Raw genomic sequence first — 24,543 nt, forward strand, 5'->3', positions numbered from 1 at the left:
TCACAGTATATTAATAAAAAGCACCCATGTCTGGGTGGAAATATGATTGTAAATTGTAACTTCAATCCAGTTCAGAAATTTACACAATGATGTCTTTTTAAAATAGGAAGAGATAATGTCTAAGCTAGCTCCATCTAGCTTCTTTCTAGTTGGAAAAGCTGGAAAGCTTCCTCACACAGCCCTGTTGTGTCTCCCTGCTTCCACAAAAAAATTGTTTAAATTTGGTCTTGAGCTATACAGCAGCTTCATAACTGCTGCTGTCAGGGGATCACACATCACACATCCTTTTAAAAGTACAGAAAACGATCGCCACATCACCTCTCATCAAGGTGTATTGCATACCTTTGTTGCCACGGTGCCGTGCTCCCCAGTAGAGATGTCTTTTTATATCAGCATTCCTCCTGAATATGACTTGTGTTGACAAGTTACTAGAATGAAACCTGGGTGGGAGGATCTGGAGATATCACAAATGGATAAGATATTTGCGGCTTTTAATCGTTGCAATTATCTGTGCATTTCCAAACAACTTTTTTTCTTTTTTTTTTTTTTTAGAAGCCAGGGGTCTTGTCTTCCTCCCTTCTCCTTATAATTATTAAATTTATCACAGCAACAGTGTGTTTTGTTGTTAGTTGTCATTCATTCTTGGGATCCACTTTCCTGCTATGTTCTGGGACATCACTACCAGCAATGTTGGATAAACTACAACAGGGCGGCTGCAGCCCCACTTATCAGCCTGTTCGGTAATATGTGTGAGCTATCACGATAAGTGCTGCTCATTTTGGTAGGTCTTCAGCCCATAATTAAAATATATGAGGCTTAAAGTTGTTATGTTTCTACTTCCAGTGTGGGGACATGAAAACACAAATGTTCTCCTTGGATCCTAGCAACTTACTTCTGATCCCCACCCCACCAAAAAAAAAAAAAAAAAAAAAAGCATTTCTTCATATTCTCAGTTAATTCAGTCTAAAAGTGTCACACTTATTCAGCAGCAGTTAAAATAGGCTGTGATGAGAGCATGACAATTTCCAGCTAAACTAGAGGATAATTAGAAATGCCCCGTAGCAGGCAAGTCAGTGCTTCAATTTATTTGCTGTTTATTACCAAGTCCCTGCCCCTTGGGTGTAATGACTGTAAAGCAGCACCTGCAGCTTCCCAGTGTTTGATTTAGTGCTGTAAATGGTGCTCAGAGAGTAGATTAAGCTGGAATGTGATCAAACCTTATTTGCAATCCGATTATACAAACTGCTCCTTGCACTGACCAGATTGAAGTAATTTCCCTATAGAAACGTTACACTCACTTTGGTGTAAAAATGATTAACATTTGCAGACTGCAGGTCAGCCTTTCACTTCCAGTGTAATTCTTTATCAGGCAGTATGCCCATCTTTTTCTTGTGTTTGCCACGTTTGTGTACTGTGCGGTATTTAACCAATGGATATAATCAAAACCCTTTTTTTCAGGTCTTGTTGATGAATGATTGTAATAAATAAGCACTCCAGCATAAGCAGATTAAACCATTTTTTTTTTCTGTTTGATTGTTCAGCGGTATTGACATGCTTAATGATCTAACAGAGAACGGCTGCAGAATGAAGGAATTTCCATATTTTACTGAAAACGGCTATTGAGGTATTTATAAACAAACAGCCAGGATACACGTGGTGCCTTAACTTTGGTGTTGGGTAGAATTTCTGGGCACCCACATCAATCCGACAACTAACCTGCATTTCTTTCAAAAAGTGCCTAAATACGCTCTGCCACTACTAATCCTTTCACTTTTAAGTAATCGGCAACATAAGGCTTCTTGGTTCCCAGTAGTCCCTTTTTTTTTTTTTTTTTTTGCACCACATCAGGACTTCTGGATGTGAAAACTGTTTCTCAGACAATTAGCCTCTGGTAATGAAATGCAACCAAATATATTCTGAACACTGAAAGCAAACACTTGGCTCTCCACATATTTCTGTGACAATCAAAGAAATATTTTAGCCTGAAATGCATTATCAAGCCTGACTCAACTACCAGCAATAACATGTTTTGCTGTATAACATTTTAAAGCCGATTTTCTACAGACATTTTTCGCTGTAACCCTTTAGAGACTACGGATTCACGGATCACCCCATGCACACACTCTGTATCCTCGACTGGTAGCAGGGGGAGTACGTGATCAAAATGGCTTTTGGAAAAAGATTCCTGAACTGGTTTGAAATATGCACCAGCTCCAGGCGTGCAGGCACCATCCAGCAATCCCCAAATACACCGTGCAGCCCTTTGCTGCCCGATACCCACATGCCCATCTGGTAGCCGCCAGCAGCTCCTCCCCGCTCCGCTCCCCTGCAGAAGTCCTGGTGAGGCAGCGCCACGTTTGTCCCAGCACGGCTTGCAGGCTCCAGCCTGAAAGAGGCCACGTGCAGATTTCTCTGACAGATGTATCTTTTGGCTGTTTTTGTGATACCTGAAAGATTAGAATTAAGTCATGCCAGAAATATCCATTTAACTCGAGCATTTTTAAGCTTCCTTTACAACAAGTGTGGAGGAAATTAACATCTGCAAGGCAGCGTGCTGAATTATGGGTTTATTTGTATTCCTTTAATTTTATTTCCCTATTGGTAGGAGAGAAAATTGGGTCTTGATGTGTCTCTTACGCAAAGTCAGTTTTATCCCAGTCCCACCAAAAAGAAGTCCAGTCCTTCCACCTGCTGCAGAGTATCAGATTAGCCAGCTACCCTGCAAACAGGAGGCTTGGGCTTTACTTTCCAACTTGTTTGCTGAAGATCACAGAAATACAGATAGAGACAAATATAATAGAACACAAAAGCCTTTTTCCATGAAGCAATTGAAGGATCCCAAGAACACTTTTCCTTGGTGTTATGGCAATAATTCACTTTCCTTTGGGCAGAGCTGCAGACCTGCAGTGAGGGGAGCATACCATGCAGGGATGCAGGGATGCTGCACTGAGCACTTGTTTCCTCAGGACAGCTCCTTTTAGTAAGTTGAGGAGAAGCATGCTGATGGCCCTGACATGCAATCACGTTGCTTAGTGTTTCACAAATGAAGCAACTTTCCTCCTATCCCTGTGCAATGTTGAAAAGAAATTACAATGAGTGGCTCTTGCATTCGTAGCAGGAGGGAAAGCGAGGCTGCAAGCACAGCCTTGACACCGTGACACCCGGACTGCTGGAGCCTCACGGAGTGGGTGTGCAGCAGCAATGCACAGCTTGTCTGGTGGAAAGAAATGCATCTGAAAAGCAAGGCTGAGGGGTGCACTCATAGTTGTTTGTTTGTTTGTTTGTTTGTTTTTTTAATGTGATGCATGAGCGGTTGTGAGTTAATATCAATGGGGAGTTTAGACTGGCCTTGAAAACAGTCATGCTGGGAGCTGCCTGATATCCGTAGGAACTTGTACATCTGCGTGGGGACAGGAGGTGGAAGTCCAAGCATCTGGGCCTGCAGCTATCTCTTGGGGAAAATGGGACTTCAGTTTTGGTGGGAATAGGTCTCAAAAAGGATCTCAGTAATTGTCACTTATCTTGGCAAACTATTCTTTGTTTTATTGGGAAAGGGGGAGTGTAGGCCATCCTTGAGAACGCCCATTTTTTATGTTTGTCACTTATTACGGAAAAAACCTTGTGCTCAAAGCAGCACAGAAATTGAGGCTGCCGTGCTAAATTTCCATGCTGTGTATCTCCCCATTGTACCAGCCATCTCCCCACATCCTACTCCCATGGACATTCCCCCTGTCTTTTATCTTTATTTATTTAGGCTTGCAGAAGAGGTTTTGCAGTGCTAGCAGCAATCCCTAGGGCCTGGCTGCAGCCAAGGAAAAGCGTGTCTTTAATTTGTACCTACACTTCCGAGGGGGGTCTGGAAAGCCTGCGTGCCAGCGGGGTGGAGCGGGACTTCCTCTTCCATCACAGCGCTCCCACGGCCAGCAAGGGGGACAGCCTGTGAATGATTTCAAGCAAGGTGATGGTTTCTTGTTTCCTCAGCTGCGGAGAGTGCGGAAGTGTGTATTTTGAGTTGCGTGTTTAACAGAGAGGTTATTTGTACGCTGGCGGTCATTAGTCCACAGGCGTTGTCTCGCCGCAGCCTCTGTTGTTTCCAAACTAATGGGAGGCTGCCCTGTGTTTGCAGCGGAGCATACGGTGAGGTAAATTTAAATGCCTAGGATATGTGATGACAAATGTCCCGGGGAAGGTTTGCAGGTATGGCTGGAGGCTGAGGAGATGCAGGATAGGTCTGGGAAGGTGCTAGTCTTCTGTCGTCCAAAAATCAGTCCCCTCTGAAGCTGTGCCTGTCAGGCAACCCAGACCTAATTTGGCAGACCAAATGCGATGTGAAAACAGGAGGTGGGCACTGCCAAGCCAAGATTTTAACCCAAAAGACCAAAGTTTTAGAAATATAATTAAAATGCACATCACATATATTGGAAATGAACTCTTTGCATCTTGCATGCATTGAGGTCAGTCATTTTGACTGAAGAGGCCACTGGTTGTATTTTAACAGTTGTCCTTCCTTCTCATGGGCAACATTTTGGACACCTACAGCTACAAATGGCCTTGGTTGATGAGCCTGATGCCATGACAAAAATTAAAGCACTCTAGCCCAGGGTGGTGGCACTGTCCCAGCCACTAAGAACTCAAATCCTGTAGGCCAGGCCCCCATTCTTGCTGCAGTCCCTCTGTGTCACTCATCTCACATAAAGGAGTAGTTTTGTATCAGATGCCTTCATTATTGCTACCCTTGGTTGAGTTCAAGGGCGGGTTGATGGGTGGTTATCAGCTGCTCATAAAGTATCTGGAGTTGCCTGATATAGCTTAGCTGCAGAGGGATCTGCAGAGGTTCAGCCTCACTGTAAAATCCAAGGGAATCATCAAGAGATTGAAAATCTGCTTTATGATCCACCACTAACCCAGAGAATCTGGTCCTCTGCATCTGCTCATAGCTTTACAGACTAGACCCCCTCCTACCCTCCCATGGAAAAAGCAGCGCTGCACGGGTGGCCCTGGAAAAGTCATTTTGCTTTTGCTGTGCTTTCTCTAATTCTAGGACTGAGCTTTCCAGCTCTGTGGACTCCAGGACCTAAAGAAAGAGAAAACACCTGCCCTGGGGGTTCAGGTGGGCCTTCAAGGAAGGCTGATGTGCTTCTTCCTGACCTTCCTAGGGTGAGCCCAGGCTGCTACATGCACCCAGCAGTGCAAAATGCAAGCAAGATTAATCTTGAATGAAATCACTTACTGTAGAAATGACATTAGCTCAACGTCATCAGAAGCTAATTGTTGGCCTCACTAGACAACATCATCAATGCACAGAATGACTGGGATATCCCGAGGAGAAAACAAACAAAAACAAACAAACAAACAAAAAAAAAAGGATGGCTTGGCCAACAGAAACCTGATGAAAAATGCAGTAAGAAATGCAAAAGCAGGAGCCGGGGGATTTCTCACAAGAATTTCTGCTGTCAGCTTGGAGATTTCCATTTGGAAATAAGTGAGGAGTAGAAGGACTTGTTTATGTTAGCTGGTCAACTGGCTGGTTTCAGCCCACAGAAGAGATCTCAAAGGCAACAGTCAAGGCATTGCCAGTAAATCCAGGGAAAGACTAGAGCCAGAACTGTCAGAGAGTGAGGAGAGAGGTGCCAAATCGGGGCAAAAGTGCCCATGATGCTGCAGCCATCGCTGCCACACAGGCAGTGGTGCAGCTGGTCCTGTGGGCTGTGGGCAGGGGACCGAGAGAGGGGAGGAAGGCATGCAGAGAGCTCCCTGATGGCTGGGAAAATGGAGATCCTCTTTTAAAGGAAGAGACTAAAAGTGCTGGTCTGGCTCAGCCCAACAACACAGAGCTGAGATGTGACTGCTGTCTGTAAATACATCAAGGGAGAAAAGAACAGGGCAGGAGGAGAGCGATTTAAAGGACAATGTTAGCACAAACATAAATAAGGTTGAGCAGATACTTTCTAAGTTTCAGCTAAAACTCAGAGGATTTTGAGAGTCATGAAGTTCTGGAATAGCTATCGGGTATGAAAAAATGAGCCATTTCTTAAAAAGCAGAATAGTTTTATGAAATATGAGGTGATGCCCACAACAGGGAAGTTCCTGTTCCCTTTCTTTTCCAAGATAACCCCACAGATATCTGCTGCCTAACTAAGGGACCCTCGTGCAGGGCATGGAGGCTTTGCAGCCCACCCTTTCCTCCCTTGAAATGTGTTAGCCCAAATGCATGCTGGCAAGCATCTGAGGGTCTCTGCCCAAGCAGAGGCTTAAGTAAGCTGTGTGTAGCACTGTTGATTTCCATGCTGTAAGCTCAAGAGAAACAGTCACCATCAGCTATGCTTCGGAGTACTAGAAAGCCTCCATAGCTGAGGCAGATGAAAAGGCACAAAGCGTAGGCTTACGGACGCTTGCGCTACCTAACTACTCTCCTGCCCTGCCGAGGTCCTGTCCCAGCACGTGCAGCACAAAACTGGGGAGCAGGGGCTGGGAACAGCCTGTTCTGCGGACGTTCCCAGGCGTGAGTTAGCAATCTGGAGGCGCTTCCCGGATGACACAGTGTTAACGAGCCCGGAGTGAAAGACAGGTGGTACTGCCGTAAATAATAAAAAGAAGAAGAGGTGGAGCACCGGATTCATTTGTACAAGCTGCAATGCTAAATTATTATTCGCCCAGCCCCAGCTTGAGCTTTTAAATGTGAGCTAAATCATTTTGCCCTAACACTTCTAAAAAAATGCATTGTTTGGCTTCATCTAGATGAGTTTATGGAGACTAATGCAATCCCTGTCTTGACAAGCTGACAAGCTAAGAAACTGCTGTTAAAGCCAGGTAGTTATTACAAATATCAGCAGCAAATTTCTCAATAGCATGAATGCACGTTGTCTGACCTCTAACCTGTTGCACAGAGACATCGCTGCAACCCTGTAAAGACTCCCACGTACATCCAGCAGTAAATGGTATTTAATGTGATCTCAGTATGGTTTCAATAACTGCCATCTTTACATTGCATCTTTCCCCCATATGAACAATGAGACAGCTCCATGATGTAGAGCATCATACGCATCCCAAGAAAGGGGTGACCCCTGGGCACTAAGGCAGGCGGTAACAAGCCAGTGCCACCCCTTGTACTACCCAGCGGGAGACTGTCTTGCAGCAGATTTCAAAATGTGAAGCACTTCATAGGTTTAATATGAGTTAGATCTCTCCATTCTATGGCTCTACTGCCTCAATTTAAATCCGTTTTACAATTGGAGCTCTCATTCTGAATGGACACTGCAGCCTTGTGCACGGCAAGTGGCTAATCTTCTCCATCAACACCCAGGACGTGACACAAGGGCAGAGAAAGTTTTCAGTTTGACATAATGTTTGCAGGTCTTTTGTAAGAATGGATTTTCAGGACACACTTAGCAGAGAAGAGGATGGAAAGCCCTTCCATAGTCTGCTAAGGGACACAGGGATGTGTGTGGAAGGCACAAAGGGACTAGCAAGGTTAGTGCTGCTGTAATAAAGAGAATGAAGAGGAATTTGGCAGGGAAAAAAGCCTGAGATACAGGAAGGTGAGCACGAAAAACTTCCATGCTCTTTTGTTAGAAGCTGGGTTCAGAGGAAAAAGACTTCTCGAAGGTCATGAGGACATCTGTCCCAGGAGGGCTTTTTATTTTTTTATTTTTTAACAGTGATAGTGCCAGGGTAGAACTGGAGGGGTATAAAGTAGGTTTCAAAGACGAATGCAGAAATTATGAGATTTTGAAAGTGTGGATGAATGCTTTTATTATCAGAATGAATTTTAAATGGACAGTATAAAAGAAACAATTGAACATGAAGACAGCCTGGGTATGGCAAGAGGCCGAGAGGGAAAAGTGAAAGATGTCTCCATGGCTCTGAGTCTAACAAAGAAACAGGGTAGGGTGTTTTCAACAGAAATGGAGCAAGTGGTGCAGTGGGAAAAAAAAAAAAAGATTACAAGTGGGGTTTGATAGTGTAAACTGTGAGCTATTGTGCAGCAATATATTGTAGTGTTTCAGTGGAACGGGGAAGTGCAGGGGACAGAAAAGAGAAGAAAGTACTTGCATCCTTAGTGGTGGCTGAACCCATGGAAATGTAAGGCATCTTTCACCATGACATCTCTGCAATGCGACAAATAATCTCGTAGACACTGTTGACTGTACTGACTAGGGGTGGGATTCAGCTGCCTACACTTGTGCGATACGAGTAGCCTCCATCCAGCTGCCCCTTCCAGTATCCAGTAATCCTGGTTGTATGTAGCAGTACTATGACAATATCTTTAACACCTTACGGCAGGCTCAAAGGACATCAGACATTTCTGTCTATGCAGTGACATCTCTGTCACGATCTCCATTGACCCCAATGGAAAACTGAAACACCCAGCTAACATTAAACATCAACATTGTAGCATTTTAAATTTGGAGGTCTGGGATCTCAGCTGATTTTCACTTTAGAGAACTAAGTTAGTTGACATGAAGGTATCAAGCAGGGGTACCTTCAATGTGTAGAATTCTGTAGGTGATTGTCTTCAAATCTTCTTTAAAAATGTGAAATTGGATGAAAAAGGATAAATGTGTTCTTTTTTTTTTGGAGAAAAACAGAGAGGAGTTTGGGATTGGATTGATGTTTGGCCAACCTGTTCCCTTTCATCTCTAACTCATAATATTGTTATCTGAAACCAACTCTAATGTATGCCTTTTCAAATCCTGATTTATGAATTTCATGGTTTGAAGCAAGTATGACAACTCCAGCATGTACACATAAATGAGATACAGTAAGATTTGCAGTCTGTGGGGCTATTTGTTATAGGATTGTTGATTCCTGTGCAATTCTTATTTGATAGGTGCCTAGAGTATAAATGTTAAGTGGCAACTTCATTATTTTATCTCTTCTGTCAAATAAGATCAGGTGATGCCTCAGTTGTCTTGACCTGTCACTGCCTGCAATGAAGACAGCTGACTGAATCTAGATAGGCAGGAAACTTCTTGACCTCTCACGTCACAGACGTGCTCTGTCCCATCACAAGTGACAGAAAAAAGCAGTATCCAAAGTACCTTTCACTGGTCAAATTCAGTGTCTAGATATTCACAGTGCCATGGCTTAGTGCAGAACAATGCTGGAGGCATACTCAAATCCTTGGGCACTGACAATGCCATGTAGCATCCATCAGCATTTCCTTGTTTGTCTTCTAAATTACCTACCTCCTAACAAGCAAGAGTGACAAAAAGAATGACTTTAAAAGGGGAAAAAAAGAATAAGGAAGGTTATAAAAAATACAGAAATATAGGGCAGATAGGGACATGTCATTCATTTCAGTCATCTGCTCACATGCCACTTAAGCTGCTAAACAGACTCGGAGAGTCCATCTCAAGTGCTGCTAGTATTTTGCCTACCTTCTTCCAAATAAAATACTGATCCAAACTCTCTGCCTTCTGAGAGCAGAGAACCCCCTTTTCCAGGCAAAGTTTACTGTGGCCAGCTTATATCTATTTGTTCTTTTGCCAACATTCCCGTTAGGTGAAGTAACTCTGCTCTGTAAATATGTCAGAGGGGTAAACATCAACAACAGAGATCAATCGCATCTTATTGTAATGAGCTAATGAAGCCAGTCTCTTCTAGATCCTTATATGGGAAAAGAAACACTTCCTACTAATAATTCTCTGATTGCGTGATATTGATTTTTCATGAACATTATGCCTAAAACTGTACATACCAAAATGAGGTCTTACCAAAGTCCTGTACGTGGTACAGATAGTTTTTTTTTTTTTCCCCACTGCTGGAAATACCTTGGTTTGTTCAACACTGCAAATAGGTGACTTGGAATTAGAATCTGCAGCCACCCTAAAGGTCTAGAAAGCTTGCAGCTTAAATCGTCTGCAAGCCTTTACTGTATGAGGTTCTCCCACAAAAGTGGGATTTACAAGCCTGGCTCCTGTAGAAATCCCCCCCCCCTTTTTTTTTTGCTATTCTGACTCATCGCCAGGTCTCATGAAGCACCCACGGTTCAGCTGAAGAGAGTTTGCATGCAGTCTAGTGAAGAACCAGCAATGAAGGCAGCCAAGACATGTTATGAAACATGTCACGCTTGCTGTGGTGTCAGCTAATGTTTCTGAAAATGAAGAGTACCCTGCTTTACACCTTATGAATGTCGGGATAACTTACAAGGAAAGATGGTGTCTTATTAAAGATCTGTAAATGCTATAGATAACTATTTTGCACTTACTGTATTTTCCTCACTCCACACTTTTGACACAGCTTATTAATTATTAAAAAACAGAGGCAGCCCTTCATGTAAGTGAAAATCAGAAGAACAGTATATCTTTTCTGAGGTTCAGGAGCATCATTTCACACCTCCTTAGTAAGTGACCCTTAAAACTCCTTTGAAAATCCTCAATATACATATGGACAGGCCATGGACGTGAGACCCAGTCACAGCAAAGCTACAGAAATACATTATGCAAAGAGGTAAATTTTGTTTTTTATCTGCTTCTCAATAGCAGCGTGTTGCATGAAAATAGAAAGATCATCCACCTAAAAGTACAGACAGCTCAGCAAAGCAGAGGGTAGTGCAACTGCCCTTCTTAATAAAACACATCTTACAGACATTAGTCATTCAAAATTATAGACTGGATGAAGCATGCTTATATCTTTTGCTATATTGAGGCACATGTTTATTCATCTACAAAGATATGGGCTGGCAGCACAACAAACCACTTACCTTTCACTCGTGTATGTTGGTGGGGCTGTCCTGGGTACTACTGCAGTCTCCCGAGCTCTGTAAATTATGATGTCAAAGACCCTTACATAAATACATTTGAAAAAATAGCCAGATTTTGTCAAGATGTGGAAACGTGTAAAAAAGATTTTTATGATTTTAAGGATTGCTAACCTCAGTAAAATAGGAAGTTAGGGAAATTCTGACGAAAAGATGTAGCTTGGGCTAGCAAAATCTAACGCTGCCATTCACAAAGCTGAAATAGATGTCTCAGTAAGATTATCCTGCTGCCTGTCCTTCATAATACCAGAATTGTTTTCCCTTCATCTCGGATGATATCTTATCAAAGAGAAGTGGAGTGAATGGGCCAACCTAGTTTTCAGTTAAGGTGGCGTGTATCAAATGAAATGGAATTTCCTCAACGAATAATCAGCATAAAGGAATGTGTTAGAGCATATTTACAAATAGCTGCAGGTCACCTTTAATTTGGGCATTACTGACTTATTCACGCTCCACTTTATAGCTGTAAAATTTTCCTGACATAACTTATTTCTATTGAAAACAGGAAAAAAATAACAGTGGCATATACCTGGCCTGGCTCTTAGTGAAACATATATAAAAAGCAAAGTAAATTTCTCATTGCTGGTTATATAACAGGCTGCACACCTTGACCAGAAATAAAAAAAAAAAGAGAGAGAAAAAAAAAACGTGACAAAAGTCCATCACAGCAGTGCAATCATCTTATTTACATCACCACTCTGTACAACCATCATTAGGCTTTATATACTATGTGTATAAAAGTACCATGCAGGCTCCTGGCCCACAGTCCCAGACCTCCTGGTGTTCTCTCCTGTTGCTGCAGCATCTGTCACTTGTGTCTTGTACACGGGAGTCAGCTGAGCATCCCTTCCCACCTGTCAGCTGTAAAAGGTAGTGACCTGCTTCTGATGGTATTTCCACAGCCATGCATGCACTGGCAGGTGCAAAGATGAGGGAAGAAACCAGAAGTTATGACTCGGAGCTGCCTCAAACCCTCTCTGGTCCATTAGGTACAATGTACTAATGATACTATTGTACCTTGTTTTCCCTGTTGGCTTCAGCTTTCCCTTTCCAATTCCTTGCGGCTCAGAACAAATTCTCTGTGAGTCAGGGGCTGGGATACTATTGCTCTGACCTCCATGATTCCCAAGTACAGAAAATATGGATCAGTAAAGAGAAGATAAATTATAATACAGCTTTGAGTGGCAGGCAACTCCTGCAGATCTTTAAAAAAAGTAGTCGGCCACACACCAGGAGGAGGGAGCAACTTATAATCTGCTGTACACAAAAAGAGAATGCTGTCTGGGAGACACACAATATCAGGCTTTGATAAACATTTCCCACTCTTCCCAGCTGGGGAGGTGTTCATTTTCAATGGATAAAGACAACTTTCATCTCCCTGTATTTGGCTATGTGCTGTAATGTAAAGTGAATTATTTGGCTTCCTAGTGTGCACACACCCACCCCCTCCAACCCCCCCCCCCCCCCCCCAATTAATATTTAGAAGATATATGGTTTTTGGTAAATTTGCATGATAAAGTAGAGAAATGGATTCTACTTGCCACAAATTCTCAAACTGAAATCCATAAACATTAAAAATACATCCTCCCGTGAGTACGCATTTCATGTTTCTAATTGTGAAAATGTTTGCTCTGTGACAATTGATTAGTAAATACCTGAGCACCTGCATATACTTTATGAAATTCCAGCTCCTTCATGGCTTGCCTCCACAGCTAACCTCTAGAAAGGTGGAATGGATTATGCTTTCTATAGCTTCCATTTCCACCAAAGCTGGGACAGAGGAGTTTAGATGGACTATGGCTGGATACGGAGTAGTTTGTCTTCCTTCATATGTATAGTCACCACTCAGGCCCAGGTGTTACGGTGCTGTTGACTACACTAAGATTAGGTGGTATCTCGCCACTGTTTTTGAGTATTAAAAACCCACATCTCTGACATTTTAAAATATTTTTATTCTGCCTTTCCAAACGCTGACATCACTTACCATCACTCAGCACCCTACAGGCAAACCAAGGCTGTCAACCCAGACTTTCCCTGAGCTTTACCCCATCCAGCAGCAAACCTCTCACAGCAGCAAGCACTCAAAACACCAAGGATGTGTACAAATTCCCCGTGGGCAAATACAGAATAAAGTCCCTTGCATTAAGTCTCATTCCTGTCTTTAATACTTAGAGATTGGCTTAAGCCCCAAAGCATGACATGTAAGTTAATTAAGTATTAAAAAGTGGAAGTGCAAGCTCCGAGTATTCTGTATGTTTCTTGAAGGACTCCCAGTGCACAGACACATGGAGGGGGCTGGTCCCAGGGCCACTCAGATGATGGAAGGTCTCTCCATTTGCCGTCCACAGGCTCAGGATCAGCTTCGACATTAACGTCTTGTCAATAAGGAGAAAGAGCAGGATCTGGCCCAGGGTGCAAGCCAGGGGATGGACAGACTGCTCTGCTCTGCCTTCGTGAGCATGCTTGCGAGAGTGCCTCTGTGTAGAGGTGTGCTCTAAGTGGTAATTAATGTGGCTCACCAATGATCTAAGGAGGCATAAGTGATGGAAAAGGGAAATTTATTAGTATGTATATATTCAGATTCCTTCTCTCGGCAAGATTTATGATCAGAAGTGCCTGGACAACTACTGTGGTTTCATTCATCTATGTGAGGTATGTACAGTATATTTACAGTAGCCATTTATAGATTGCGAGCTTTTTTCTTTGAAAACTTTAATTTAATAACTCCTAATATCCTCAGTCTCTTTCACACACACTGTGCTTACCGAACTAAAGCCTTCTATTTCCTTCTGAATAGAAACCACTCCTGCCCAGACCTTGTGCAGCTAGGGATTTGAGTGCAGTAGACAATTTCAAAGACTGCTCTTTCTATTTAACAATCAGTGCATTAGGCTAAAATATTCACACAGATGCACTAGCAATTGAAAGGGTGTGCGGTGTAGTGACAAGGTCCTTCTGTTACCTGGAACTGTAGAATGATGAATGAGCATTAGTGGAATATTCTTTTGGCCTTTAGGTTTACCTTGATCTTCTCACAGAATGCAAATTGACATTATACCCACATTTCTATAGTATTTATTACTGTGGTCATGATGTGAGGGCTTTTTTTCAATATGAATAGTGTAAAAGGGGAAACATATTACTGCAAAGAGGCATTATTGTGCTGGGAATGTATAAACAGCTGAGAAGAATAGAGCGACATGCTCATAATGGAAACTGAAAGCTCTTCATTTTGTCCTGATTGTCTACCCTTCCTTTTTAAACAACCTTCCTTTTTCCTAGCTATCAATACAAAGTTCTTTTTGGTAAAATGAAGTGCATTCATGCTGCCTGAAAGAAGCTTTTAAAGTTGATCTGTGCCCACACAAAAGGGAGGCAGTGTTTGAGCACATCAAGTTGAGGAAGCAAACTTGGTCAATGTTCATTACTCATGGCTTGACACTCTGAGCCTCCATATCATTTTGTAAAGAATCAGATAAACTTTCCTCGTGATAAACAACTGAAATAATTTTTCTTAGCTGTCAAGTCCTTTTCTCCCATTTCCAGCCTGTTCTCACACTCTTCCCAGCTCGTAAAAGCAACTGAGCACAGCTCTTTGGACTGATAAATGGGCTCCTTTCAATTGGTGGCAGGCTTCAGGAAAAAGAGATAATCCTGGATAATGTGGACACAGTTTTCATTTCATGTCACCCAATTAAACTGCAATTATCCGGAGTGCAACAGCAGAAAAACTGGAAAGAATGGTTGGAGAATGAGGAGCCCTGGCTCCCTGGGACTCTTTATACTACACACATTAGCCTAGATTTGTTCTATTCTGATAATAAAGTGCCAGTCTAAGCACTTAGCAGCACACAGCGAGAGACAGCCCAGCTGCAACCTGTAGCTCAGAGAGAAATCCTCTTGCAAGTGCTCTGGGAAACATGAGTTCGACCCAGGGTAACTTTCTGGGAGATTATTTGCATCGGGAACCCAACTCCTATGCCGTAGTTAATTACATCCAGAGCAATATGGTCAGGAGGTGCTCCGAACAGCGTGGCAAAGCTCAGATTACAGGTAAAACAAGGACAAAAAAAGCTTTTTCTGAACATGACTCACAGGAGCCCTGAGAGCCAAAAGAGAGCAGTTATCAACCATTTTATTATGAAGGCAAACTGCACTAACATATCTTATCTCTTCTGCATTTTGGCTGAGATCTAGGGCAGGATGAATTTAATATGTTAATATGTCTTATTAAGTTACCGCTCTTGCAGTAAAGTAAACTGGATAATCTAACAGATCTGTTTTATCTCTAATTACCATGATCCTGGTAAACTGCAATTAAATAAACAGATGGAGTTTTTAAGCTTGTGGCCTGGTGCATGGGAACATTTTAGTAATTGAAATGCATCTATTTGTTATTATTGCTTTATTTCATTTACCTAGCACTGTGAATGCATGGTGGCTGTGCTGCAGGCATGGGCTGCAAGCATGAGGTGACATCTAAAGTGGCTCCTAAAAATAAAAAGCTTTGTTCTTGGAAGTCCCTACTCTTTGCCCTTGAATTTCTGATTTAATTTACTGCTACGTGGAGGACCAGCCAGGGCTACCCCAGGTTGTGAGGCACGTTAGGTAATTTGGCCTGTTCCCTCTTCTGAGAGGCAAGCGGGGCTGTAGGGCGCTCCATTACGATGTATGATGAACACAGAGAGTCACTTTTGCTTGGGGCCTCTTTGCGCACTGGGAAGCAGCAGCTCAGCTGAGAACCAGGGCCCTCGGTGGCAACACCTGGGGGAGAGAGCAAGCTCCCAGGCCAGATGCTGTGCCTCGGTGACGTCCCACACAGGGGCCACCAGCCTTGGGGCAGTAAGTCAGACACACTTGCCCTACCTCCGGTGCACAGGGGGCAACAAAATCAGGATTTCCTATGTTAGGCCTAGAGCTCTCCACCACAACCATGGGAGACTCTTAGGTATCACTGAAGTCTTCACCAGGTGCCAGGCATTGTGTTTTTGTGAAAGCTAATATTGAGTGATAAACCATTATTAGCAAGTCATGTAACTCAAAAGTGTGACACTTTGGCAGGGAAGAACAGGCAAAATCTGAGCCTGCACGGTGATGAAGTGCAGGAATCCTGAATGAAGCCCAGATATTGTATAGGTAGGTAGTTTTCAGACTGGAAACGTTCTGTTTCCACCTCAAATTTTCAGTTTGGCCCTGTATTCAGGTATTTACCAAATGGAAAAATGTATTTCCCCATCCCACCTGGGAAAACCCCAGGTGCAAAAAGATTTGGATTCTTCAGAGATGTTAATAAAATTGGGATTTCCCTGTTTCCAAAATAATACCATGCCTCCCACACTCTTTATTCCATCCCTTCGCATTCCTACCTGAAGCAGGTTCTGGGCTGCTTTGAAGATCGCTTTTCTGTTTAAAACTTGAAAGGTACCTTGTTCCTTATGGAGCCTATTTAAATAGCAAAAAGCTGTGCCTTGATATACACAGGAGCTGCGGAGAGGAAAGCGGGGCTGCAGCGGGGACATGGGCACTCACATGCACAGCTAATGTGAATGGAGCTTCTCAGCTCCTCTGCGAAAGGGGGACTTACACCTGTAGAGGTATACTTTTTAAACTGCAGCAGCTTTCTTTTAGCTCCTTTTCTGGTGTCAGGAAGCCTCTATGCAGCTCTTCTACAAAGAAGGGCAGTCAGAAGAGCCTTGGCTGGTATTTTACTGGCAGCAGCAGAGTTAGCACGATTTTAAGGAACAAATGCATTTTGCTTCTGGAAGCTCCCTCTCAGGGACATGGTCAGTTCACCAGTGACTTGATCCTCTGAGAAACTGAAATAGAAGCTTTTCCAAAAGCCAGTCCCAAGAGTTTTGTTTTTTCCCAAGCCAATCCTAACAGTTCAAAGATGAGCGGGAATGAAGAAGCCGGGGGAATTTACAGGAGGTGCCAAAGACTGATACACATACATAGGTAAAGAAAGGTGATTGCATTTGATTTAGGGAACAAAGGCTGGGCAACAAAGAAAAATAAGTCAATCTCTTGATTTAGGAAGAAGGTCAAGTGTTTGAGCAATATTAGTCACTTGCCATGCCTGAAATCTCTCCTGATGAGAATGTCAGCACATTGATTTTATTAAGTGACATTTACCTATATAAAAACTGAAATTAGGTCCTGCATGTAACACCATGTAGTACCTTAGTCCCTTAGCAGAGTGCATGGTGCATACAAAGTGTATTAACACCACGAGTTAACGGCATATAGCACAATGTAACGGAGAATTATGTCTCATAGGCTCATTACGTTGATTGTGTCACTGTGTACACACTAAGAGGAGGTCCCTTACCAAGCAGCCCTGCAGTCCAAACAGGTAGGAAAGACAAATTCATGCACAACACCTGGACAACTTGCTGGGCACAGAACCTGGGCTTTCCAGCTGTCAGCTCAGGTACCTCCCAGGAACTAGACACTGCTGGGCAGGAGATCTGCATATCACTCACATAACTGTTTTATCATTTATTTTCTTATCTTAGAAATACAACAAGAATGTAAGAATATCCAAGCCAGATGCTGACTTCATTTAAAGGTAGGGAGAAAAGGGAGTCACGCCTTCATAAATGTCTGTTTCCTCATTTCTTTCTCCAAAGAGAAATGCTATCACATACCAATCTTCAAGAGAGGTTACTACATGAAGTTTGTAAATCCCTTTGAAAATATACATATAATATATGTTTATATCAAAAAAAAAAGATGCTTTAAAACATCATTGGGAGTGATTTTTCATTCCAGTGTGGAAAAGACCAAGTCAGTCCCTATGAAAGACTGGATGTTAAATGATTATAATCTCCACAAGATCCTTCTCTCCATTTCTACCTATTTGCAACTTGTTAGGAAGGAATCAGAAAGCCTGGGATGAACACAATTTACCTTGTAGTCTGCCATGCCCCATAAAGTTGTTCAGGGAGGAGAAATACTAACTCCTGAGTATGTAGCTTCACCAAAATATCAATGCGTACTTTTCATGAGAGCTTCGTTAGATGATGGCATTTTTCTTGACTACCAGGAGTCATTGTTTCCCTCAGAAAGGAGCAGTGTCGGATAATTTCACCCCCTGCTTTCTCTTTGGTTGCACAGTGGCCAGAAACAGGAATTAGAGACCCCCCAAACCAGGCTGAGGCCAGCGCTCTGAATGGAGCAGCCCTGTCTGAATCTGATGCTAATGAGATCAGGAAGAGAGGAAAGGATGAACTCCAACCCTGGGCTGCCAGGCAGCTCGTCCTGTGTCTGGGGCCGTCAGGGCGAGAGGGAGGCAGGGGGGCTCCCGAGGTACCGGGGATGAGGATGCTGCTCAGCTGGCAGGAAAGGGAGCAAGCATCTCACTTATCTTAATAGCTCCTTTTGTTCAGGAATCACAGTAGCAGCCCTTATTTGCAAACTTGAATAAGTATAATGCACTCGGAGCTATCGCACAGGTGCTAGGCACCAGCGATTTTTCTCCTTGGCTGTACAATGACTGCTTTTTTTTGAGTTGCAGGAAGGAGCTGGAAAGATTCATTCAGACAAAAGTGCTGGCTGCACATTTGGGCAAAGTGCTGACTTGCTTTTGTTGCCGTGTACGTGGTGCCATCTCTGAGCCCGACGATGATGACCTAGAAGGTGATCTGACAATGAATGTTTCTTTTGGAAAATGTTGACTATTGTAGAAGCTCACACACTCATAATGAGACTAACTGCTTCCAACAGATAATTGCCTGGCAGTTGCTCTGATAACTGGGAAGATAAACAGGCTATTTTTCCCCTTCCTTCAAGAACTTAACAAGAGAAGCAAAAACAGAGCCTTGAGCATCTGCAGGCAAGAGTAAATCAATAGTAAGAAGGAGCATTTGAGAAAAATAGATGCATGGGTATTGAGCCATTTTTCTGAGAAGTTATACCCAGCAAGGGTCTGTCTTACTGAATTTAAATGGGATTATTCCACCTCCATCCAACTTTGCTTACTTGCTTTCTTTGAGAATCTGGCATTCAAATGTGTCAGTTTTCAGGAAAGGTTGCCTGCCAAATATGATTCTTTTTCTTTCTTCCTTTCTTTCTTTTCTTTCTTTCTTTCTTTCTTTCTTTCTTTCTTTCTTTCTTTCTTTCTTTCTTTCTTTCTTTCTTTCTTTCTTTTTCTCTTTCTTTCTTTCTTTCTTTCTTTTTCTCTTTCTTTCTTTCTTTCTTTCTTTCTTTCTTCCTTCCTTCCTTCCTTCCTTCCTTGCTTCCTTGCTTCCTTCCTTCCTTCCTTCCTTCCTTCCTTCCTTCCTTCCTTCCTTCCTTCCTTCCTTCCTTCCTTCTTTCCTTCCTTCCTTCCTTCCTTCCTTCCTTCCTTCTTTCTTTCTTTCTTTCTTTCTTTCTTTCTTTCTTTCTTTCTTTCTTTCTTTCTTTCTTTCTTTCTTTCTTTCTTTCTTTCTTTCTTTCTTTCTCTTTCTTTTTCTCTTTCTTTTTTTTCTCTCTCTCTCTTTCTCTCTTTCTTCTCTAACCATGGTTTACACTTTGTCCAAATCCACAAAAGAAGGTGGCTATTGGATGTAATACTGTCCAATTTGTGGATAACGTCCTTTTCTTCATACAGCTCTGCTGCCCTCCAAGTTCACTAGGTGCTGAGGGACTGTAAAACTTACTAGGTTGAATTTCTGAGAATGAATAGAGAGTTATGAAATGTCTGTAAAGTACTTACCTCTTGAAATGGGCTAAGATCATATTACATGCTTGAGGATTAACAGTTTGAGGAACCTTGGAGCATATGGCTTTGTAAAGCACTGCTGCTTCTACACAGATTTTTTTCTGTTTCTGTGTTAACCTCTGTTGCAATTTAGGAGACGAAGAAGTCCATCACCTGTAATTCAGGAAGAAGCGAATTAACCCACGATTAAAATACTTGAAACTAAGTCTACCCTCACACATGAATACATAGCCTCTTGTTAAGGTTTCTAGAAAGCTAAAAAGATGCTTGGGGGCAAAAGAAATAAGTCTGCAGTGTTAAAGAGAACATCTTTTCCCAATTAATAAGGAAGAAGGATCCAGCATACCCTTATGTCTTTTGCTGTCTGCTTCGTTGTGATTAGTAGCCTTCTTCTGGTGTAAGATGTTATCTCTTTGTGCATCAGGCTGTCATTGTAATAGCAATTCTTACACATTGCTATTGTTGTGAATTCAGATACCCCTGATTAATATTGAGCACCTATTGTGCTAGGATCTCTACAAACAAATAGAAGAATGTATTTGCCAGTGTTATCTGCTATGATTATACATCTTTTACTTAATTATTTTAAGTTATATTGTTACTGTGTGCTTGTGATATAGCTTATTGAAAAAGCCATTTCTTCTCTCTGAAGAGACAAAAGCTCATTTCCATTAAATTTTATTTTATCGGATTTTGCTTCTTGAAAAAATGTTAGCAAGCTAAATTTTTTTATTATTTTTATTTTTTTTTAGAAAAACCAGACAGCCAAATATTTCCTCATTCTTAATGTAAATGTGGGAGGTAATATTGTTATTCATAACTTTTCCAAACCAAGGTACAATATTTGGTTACAAGAAAAGTAACCAAGTAGTCACTCTGTTAAAGAAAAATATTCAGGGTGGTTGGAAGATGATTTCCCCATTTTCCTTAAGAGAAAGACGGGGTTATAAGGTAGTCAGGCAAACAGCCCATGGTGGTTTTAGTCTATAGCTTATCATTTTAAACTCACTCAGGATCTGGAAGACCAAATTCAATTTTCCCTCCTACTTAAAAATTTGAGCAAGGATAACTCAGTAACTTAAGTATGGCATAGGTTTCTCATTCTCTCCATGCATCCCTTCTTCATAAATCATTTAAATAACCCATTAAATAATTACATTTGAACTGGGGCAAGATGCAGACCTCCACAATCTCTCTTTCCCTGAATGAGGAGGCAATCTGGGTGGGATCTGCCTTCCAACTCCCACCACAGTCACTTGGCTGGAAAAATGCTTCAACAGCCATCGAGCAGGAGAGGAAGGAAGACTCTGTGATGGGTGAATGAGTGGGGATCCAGGCATCAAAGAATCAATGGCTTTTACAGCCTTAATTATGCTCCTGTTGTGAAGCTGGAACGCAGAGAACTCTCTGTCTTATGTTCATCTGACCCTGCAGACCCAGAGACCGCAGTGGCACTGGGTCCTACCTTCAGCGCCAGCCTGGACCGTGGCCCAGCAAAGCATCCTGCCCACCACCTGACGGCCGCCTGCACGGGGTGGCAGCGCTGCCGGCGGCAGCAGCTGCAGGGCTGCTGCACATAGCTGTGGTGTACATGGAAATGAATGGTAACTGGAGTTGCTGCTGCTGTTTTTATTTTGGCTAGTTGGCAGGCGCCTTGCTATTCTTTAGCTTTTGAATTAGGATGATGTAAGAGGCCCAAACGCTATGCTAAACACTCCACTACAAGGTTTATCCAAAAAGGCTGTTGGTCTTGGGAGAGCTACCCAGAATCACAGAGAATTCAGAACAAATTTCATGGGTAGTCGACAAGTTCATGAGCTGAAGATGTGGGCTGGTTCCTAATCCTCTGTGACTCTGGGTGGCTGACTTTCTAGAGGCAGACCATGCTCTGTCTGTGGGAAGACAACAGTGCGTCGACTCTTTGTGCTCACGTTTGCACCCACAAAGGTGGTGTAATGTGCCCACAGGCATGCACAACCCTCCTCTGAGGGCTTGCTCTCCCAGGAGTCTCTAACATGCATTGTTAAATCCATATGCTTGAATGGTCAGGCAGATGCATCACCCCCATATGACCCAGGCTTTTTGTAAAGCAGGAGGAGGAAGCTCACTTGGGAAACTGTATCAGAAACAGAGGAGCTCAAGTGCTGGTTGTTATTAACATACCACGCTGAACACACGCTCCTCCTCATCCTTAAGCCCTCCGTGATACCCAGTCTATCGTGATGGTTGATAACTCCCTGTCTCTGAGCTCATTCCCCAGGTCTCACGCTGGCTTCCTGCATGCCTTCAGTTGTTAAGCATCTGCATCCTTTCTTAAAACAGCTTTGAGGAACTTCTGAAAATGTAAAACTTAATAACTTCATGCAGGGCTAAATTTGAAGCACCTTAAGATCAGTGAAACTGGTAGGTGAGAGAGTGGTCCCTCCTCCAGCTCAGGGGTTTCGTACTACTGAGGGTGGCTGTAAGTAGCTGCTGCCACATCACCTAGTGTCAAGCTGAAGGCCAGCAATGTGCTGTGGTTGGTACCCTCTCAAACTCTGGCTCCTAACACTGGGCACCTTGCACTGTACGAGTCAAGGGTTGAGCAAGGGAGCAAATCCTGATTTCGCTTAAATATCTGGGAAAATTAAAACTTTACGGCACTTGCAGCAGGTAGCTTTGCTTTTACTGTTTTTCATGTAAATATTGGAGAAAATGGTAGTGTTATGATCATAAGACTCTTAGAAAAAGTATTTTGCACACCAGCAGTCTGTGTCTCCGGTCTACCTCTCTCAGAGGTAAAGCTTCTCTCTCTGTGGGGAGAACCGGGCAATTTCAGTACCTGTATAACAGTTTGCTGACCACACGGACAAAAGCACACGTTTATCTCTTACCTTGATGGAGCTGGCTGCCCTGCCTGAGGACATGCCTTAGAGCAGCCACCGAGGCCCCAGGACAGCAGGGCTCAGGAGGCCAGCCCCGCGCAGGCAGCACGCTGTGCTCTCATCCTGTCCCCTATACACCCGTCACCCACCGCCGTTTGGTGACACAGGCTCGGTGACACCAGGCCAGCTTCCCGGCCGGGAAGGCACTGGCTTTGTGAGCCCTGCTCCCTCCGGGAGATTGGCAGCCAGGAGTGCTGGGGACTGACAGGCCCCATAATGCACCCTCGCCGCCAAGATGGAGAGTGTCACCTCCGTAACGGGCCCGGCTTTCATTAGCCTGAATGCAATTGTGCTAGGTTTAATTTTTGGAGTGTTTGCAGTTTTTCCAGCAAATAGCTGTTTGAACACAGTGTCCCCATTATATCACCACAGTCAAAGAGAGGAAAGATAAAGGCATTGTGCAAAGTTTCTGTGGCTTTGCAGACAAGGATTTATGTACTGGAGAACTCTCATCTGGCAGTCAATTTGCCTTTGTCTTTCAAAGCAGTGGAAGTACCAAGGGAGTATGCCCAAGAGTTTTATTTGCTATTTACCAGATTACTGAAGTATCAGGCATCTTTAGATCTGTTGAGAAGAAAAATGCTTTCAAAACGATTTTGCAAACTTCTGCTTGGGCTGTGGGAAGAGGCAAGTGAAACCCTTGAAATGCTGCCCATTGAACTGCTGGAGGGGTGTGTGATTGAGGAAACAGCTTGAGATTGTACATGTTCACGAGTTTAAAATGCGATCTGTCATAAGGGTCTGTCCAGTAGAGAAAAAGGAAAAATGCATCTGACACTGTCTGCCTTAGAGGGGTAGCCATGTTAGTGAGAATAGCTATTTCTGGAGAATGGTGGACCCTGATCAGCATATATAAGGGTAAAGCAAGTTCAGAAAAATCAACATTTTCTTGACAGGCAATGATGAGACATTAATTTACAGATCCTCTCAGTTTACAGCTCAGCTTACAACAAGCAAGAAATATTGCAGTTAGTGCAGTGGGTCCTGGCGAATACTTCCCCCCGCAGTCTTTCCCTACTATTTGATTCTGACTGACACAGCTAAAATTGCAGTGAAGGCAGAGCCTAGAAGAACAGGCTTTATTGTTTGAAAGCAGAACTGAATGGTATTCCTCCAACACTCCTAAAGGTGGGTGAGAACTGAGGGGACAGCTGCTTACAATAATTTGTAATTTAGCATTAAATACAACTACTGTACTGCATGATAAGTATCTTGGGTGCTAGATCATCCTGGGATTTGTGGAATGGTTAGCTTTGCTAACATGAGAATTAATGGAAATAAGTCGTGAAACAAACTGATTCACATGATATTGCTGAAACAAATCAGAACAGAACCTGTCAAGGAAAAAAAAAGCCTTTAAATCAGAGTAAAATATGACCCACTGATTTAGAGTTATCAATAGGGACCAGTAAATACACTGGAATGACTAAATAGCTTGAAACCTTACCAGTGCCTGAAGCCAACATTTACGATGTTCCAAAAAAAATACCTACCTGAATGCCTGGCATCCACAATTCTTGTAATTTCTGATTCCAGGTAAAATATTATGTGGATGGCCATTTCTGTAGCTAGCTCTTACAAATCCAAGAGCTGTGAGGTATCTCATTAAACAATGCTTATTTCCCACAGAAGATGTGAGACTAACCTTCTGCTGTGTTTTCGCTATCTCATTTCAGGGAAGGTTTCTGAGCCTATTCTTTCAAAGGTGTAGGTGTTGTCTGTGTCACTTTCTGAAGAGTTAGTTCCTGGCTAGGCTGCTTAGCTGGCCTCTAGCCCCAGTGCACAGTGCACTACACAACCCTCTTTTAAATATATAGTTTTAGTCATTTTCCTTTGTCCACATGGGCCTTACCTATTGTAATGTGAGGCTTCTTCTTCCCGGTGCCAGCATGGAACACGATGTCCTGCTCTAGAAAAGATCATCAGGCCTGTTGGGATGACCAGCTTTTTAATCCACCTGAAGTTCCGTTTCAGCCAGACATGAAGCAGCCTATATGAAGACATACATAAGGCCAGTACTGTGCCAGTGCCACCATTAGTTTGGTCATGAACATGATGTTGATGGTTGCTTCTGTTGGCCTGAGAGACACTCTCTCCTGGGGAAGGGATGGATGGGAGGACCGTCATCCCACTTGCTGCTGTATCTTCTTCCCTGT

General features: G+C 42.9%; 1 protein-coding gene and 1 long non-coding RNA gene across 3 annotated transcripts in view; one reads left to right on the forward strand and one right to left on the reverse strand.

The window, feature by feature from the left end:
- The window catches only part of LOC310892383 (uncharacterized protein), a 64,701-nt gene extending 40,440 nt beyond the window's left edge, over nt 1–24,261 (reverse strand). The window contains exons 1-4 of the mRNA XM_083820076.1: nt 19,458–24,261; nt 10,706–10,762; nt 2,282–2,447; nt 343–454 (exon numbers count right to left, since the gene is read on the reverse strand). Of these exons, the coding sequence (XP_083676202.1) occupies nt 343–454; nt 2,282–2,447; nt 10,706–10,762; nt 19,458–19,480 (358 nt within the window). The 5' untranslated portion in view covers nt 19,481–24,261. The remainder of the gene's footprint in view (nt 1–342; nt 455–2,281; nt 2,448–10,705; nt 10,763–19,457) is intronic.
- LOC310892384 lies at nt 12,222–19,467 on the forward strand. Of its 2 annotated transcripts, XR_014578074.1 has the most exons (4): nt 12,223–13,414; nt 17,039–17,114; nt 17,278–17,330; nt 18,279–19,467. It is a non-coding gene; the product is annotated as an uncharacterized lncRNA (long non-coding RNA). The 2 variants fall into 2 exon arrangements; XR_014578073.1 differs by having other exon boundaries at nt 12,222–17,114.
- Nucleotides 24,262–24,543: the final 282 nt, after the last annotated feature.

Source organism: Anser anser, assembly GCF_964211835.1.
Source record: "Anser anser genome assembly, chromosome: 1".
NCBI classification, from domain to species: domain Eukaryota; kingdom Metazoa; phylum Chordata; class Aves; order Anseriformes; family Anatidae; genus Anser; species Anser anser.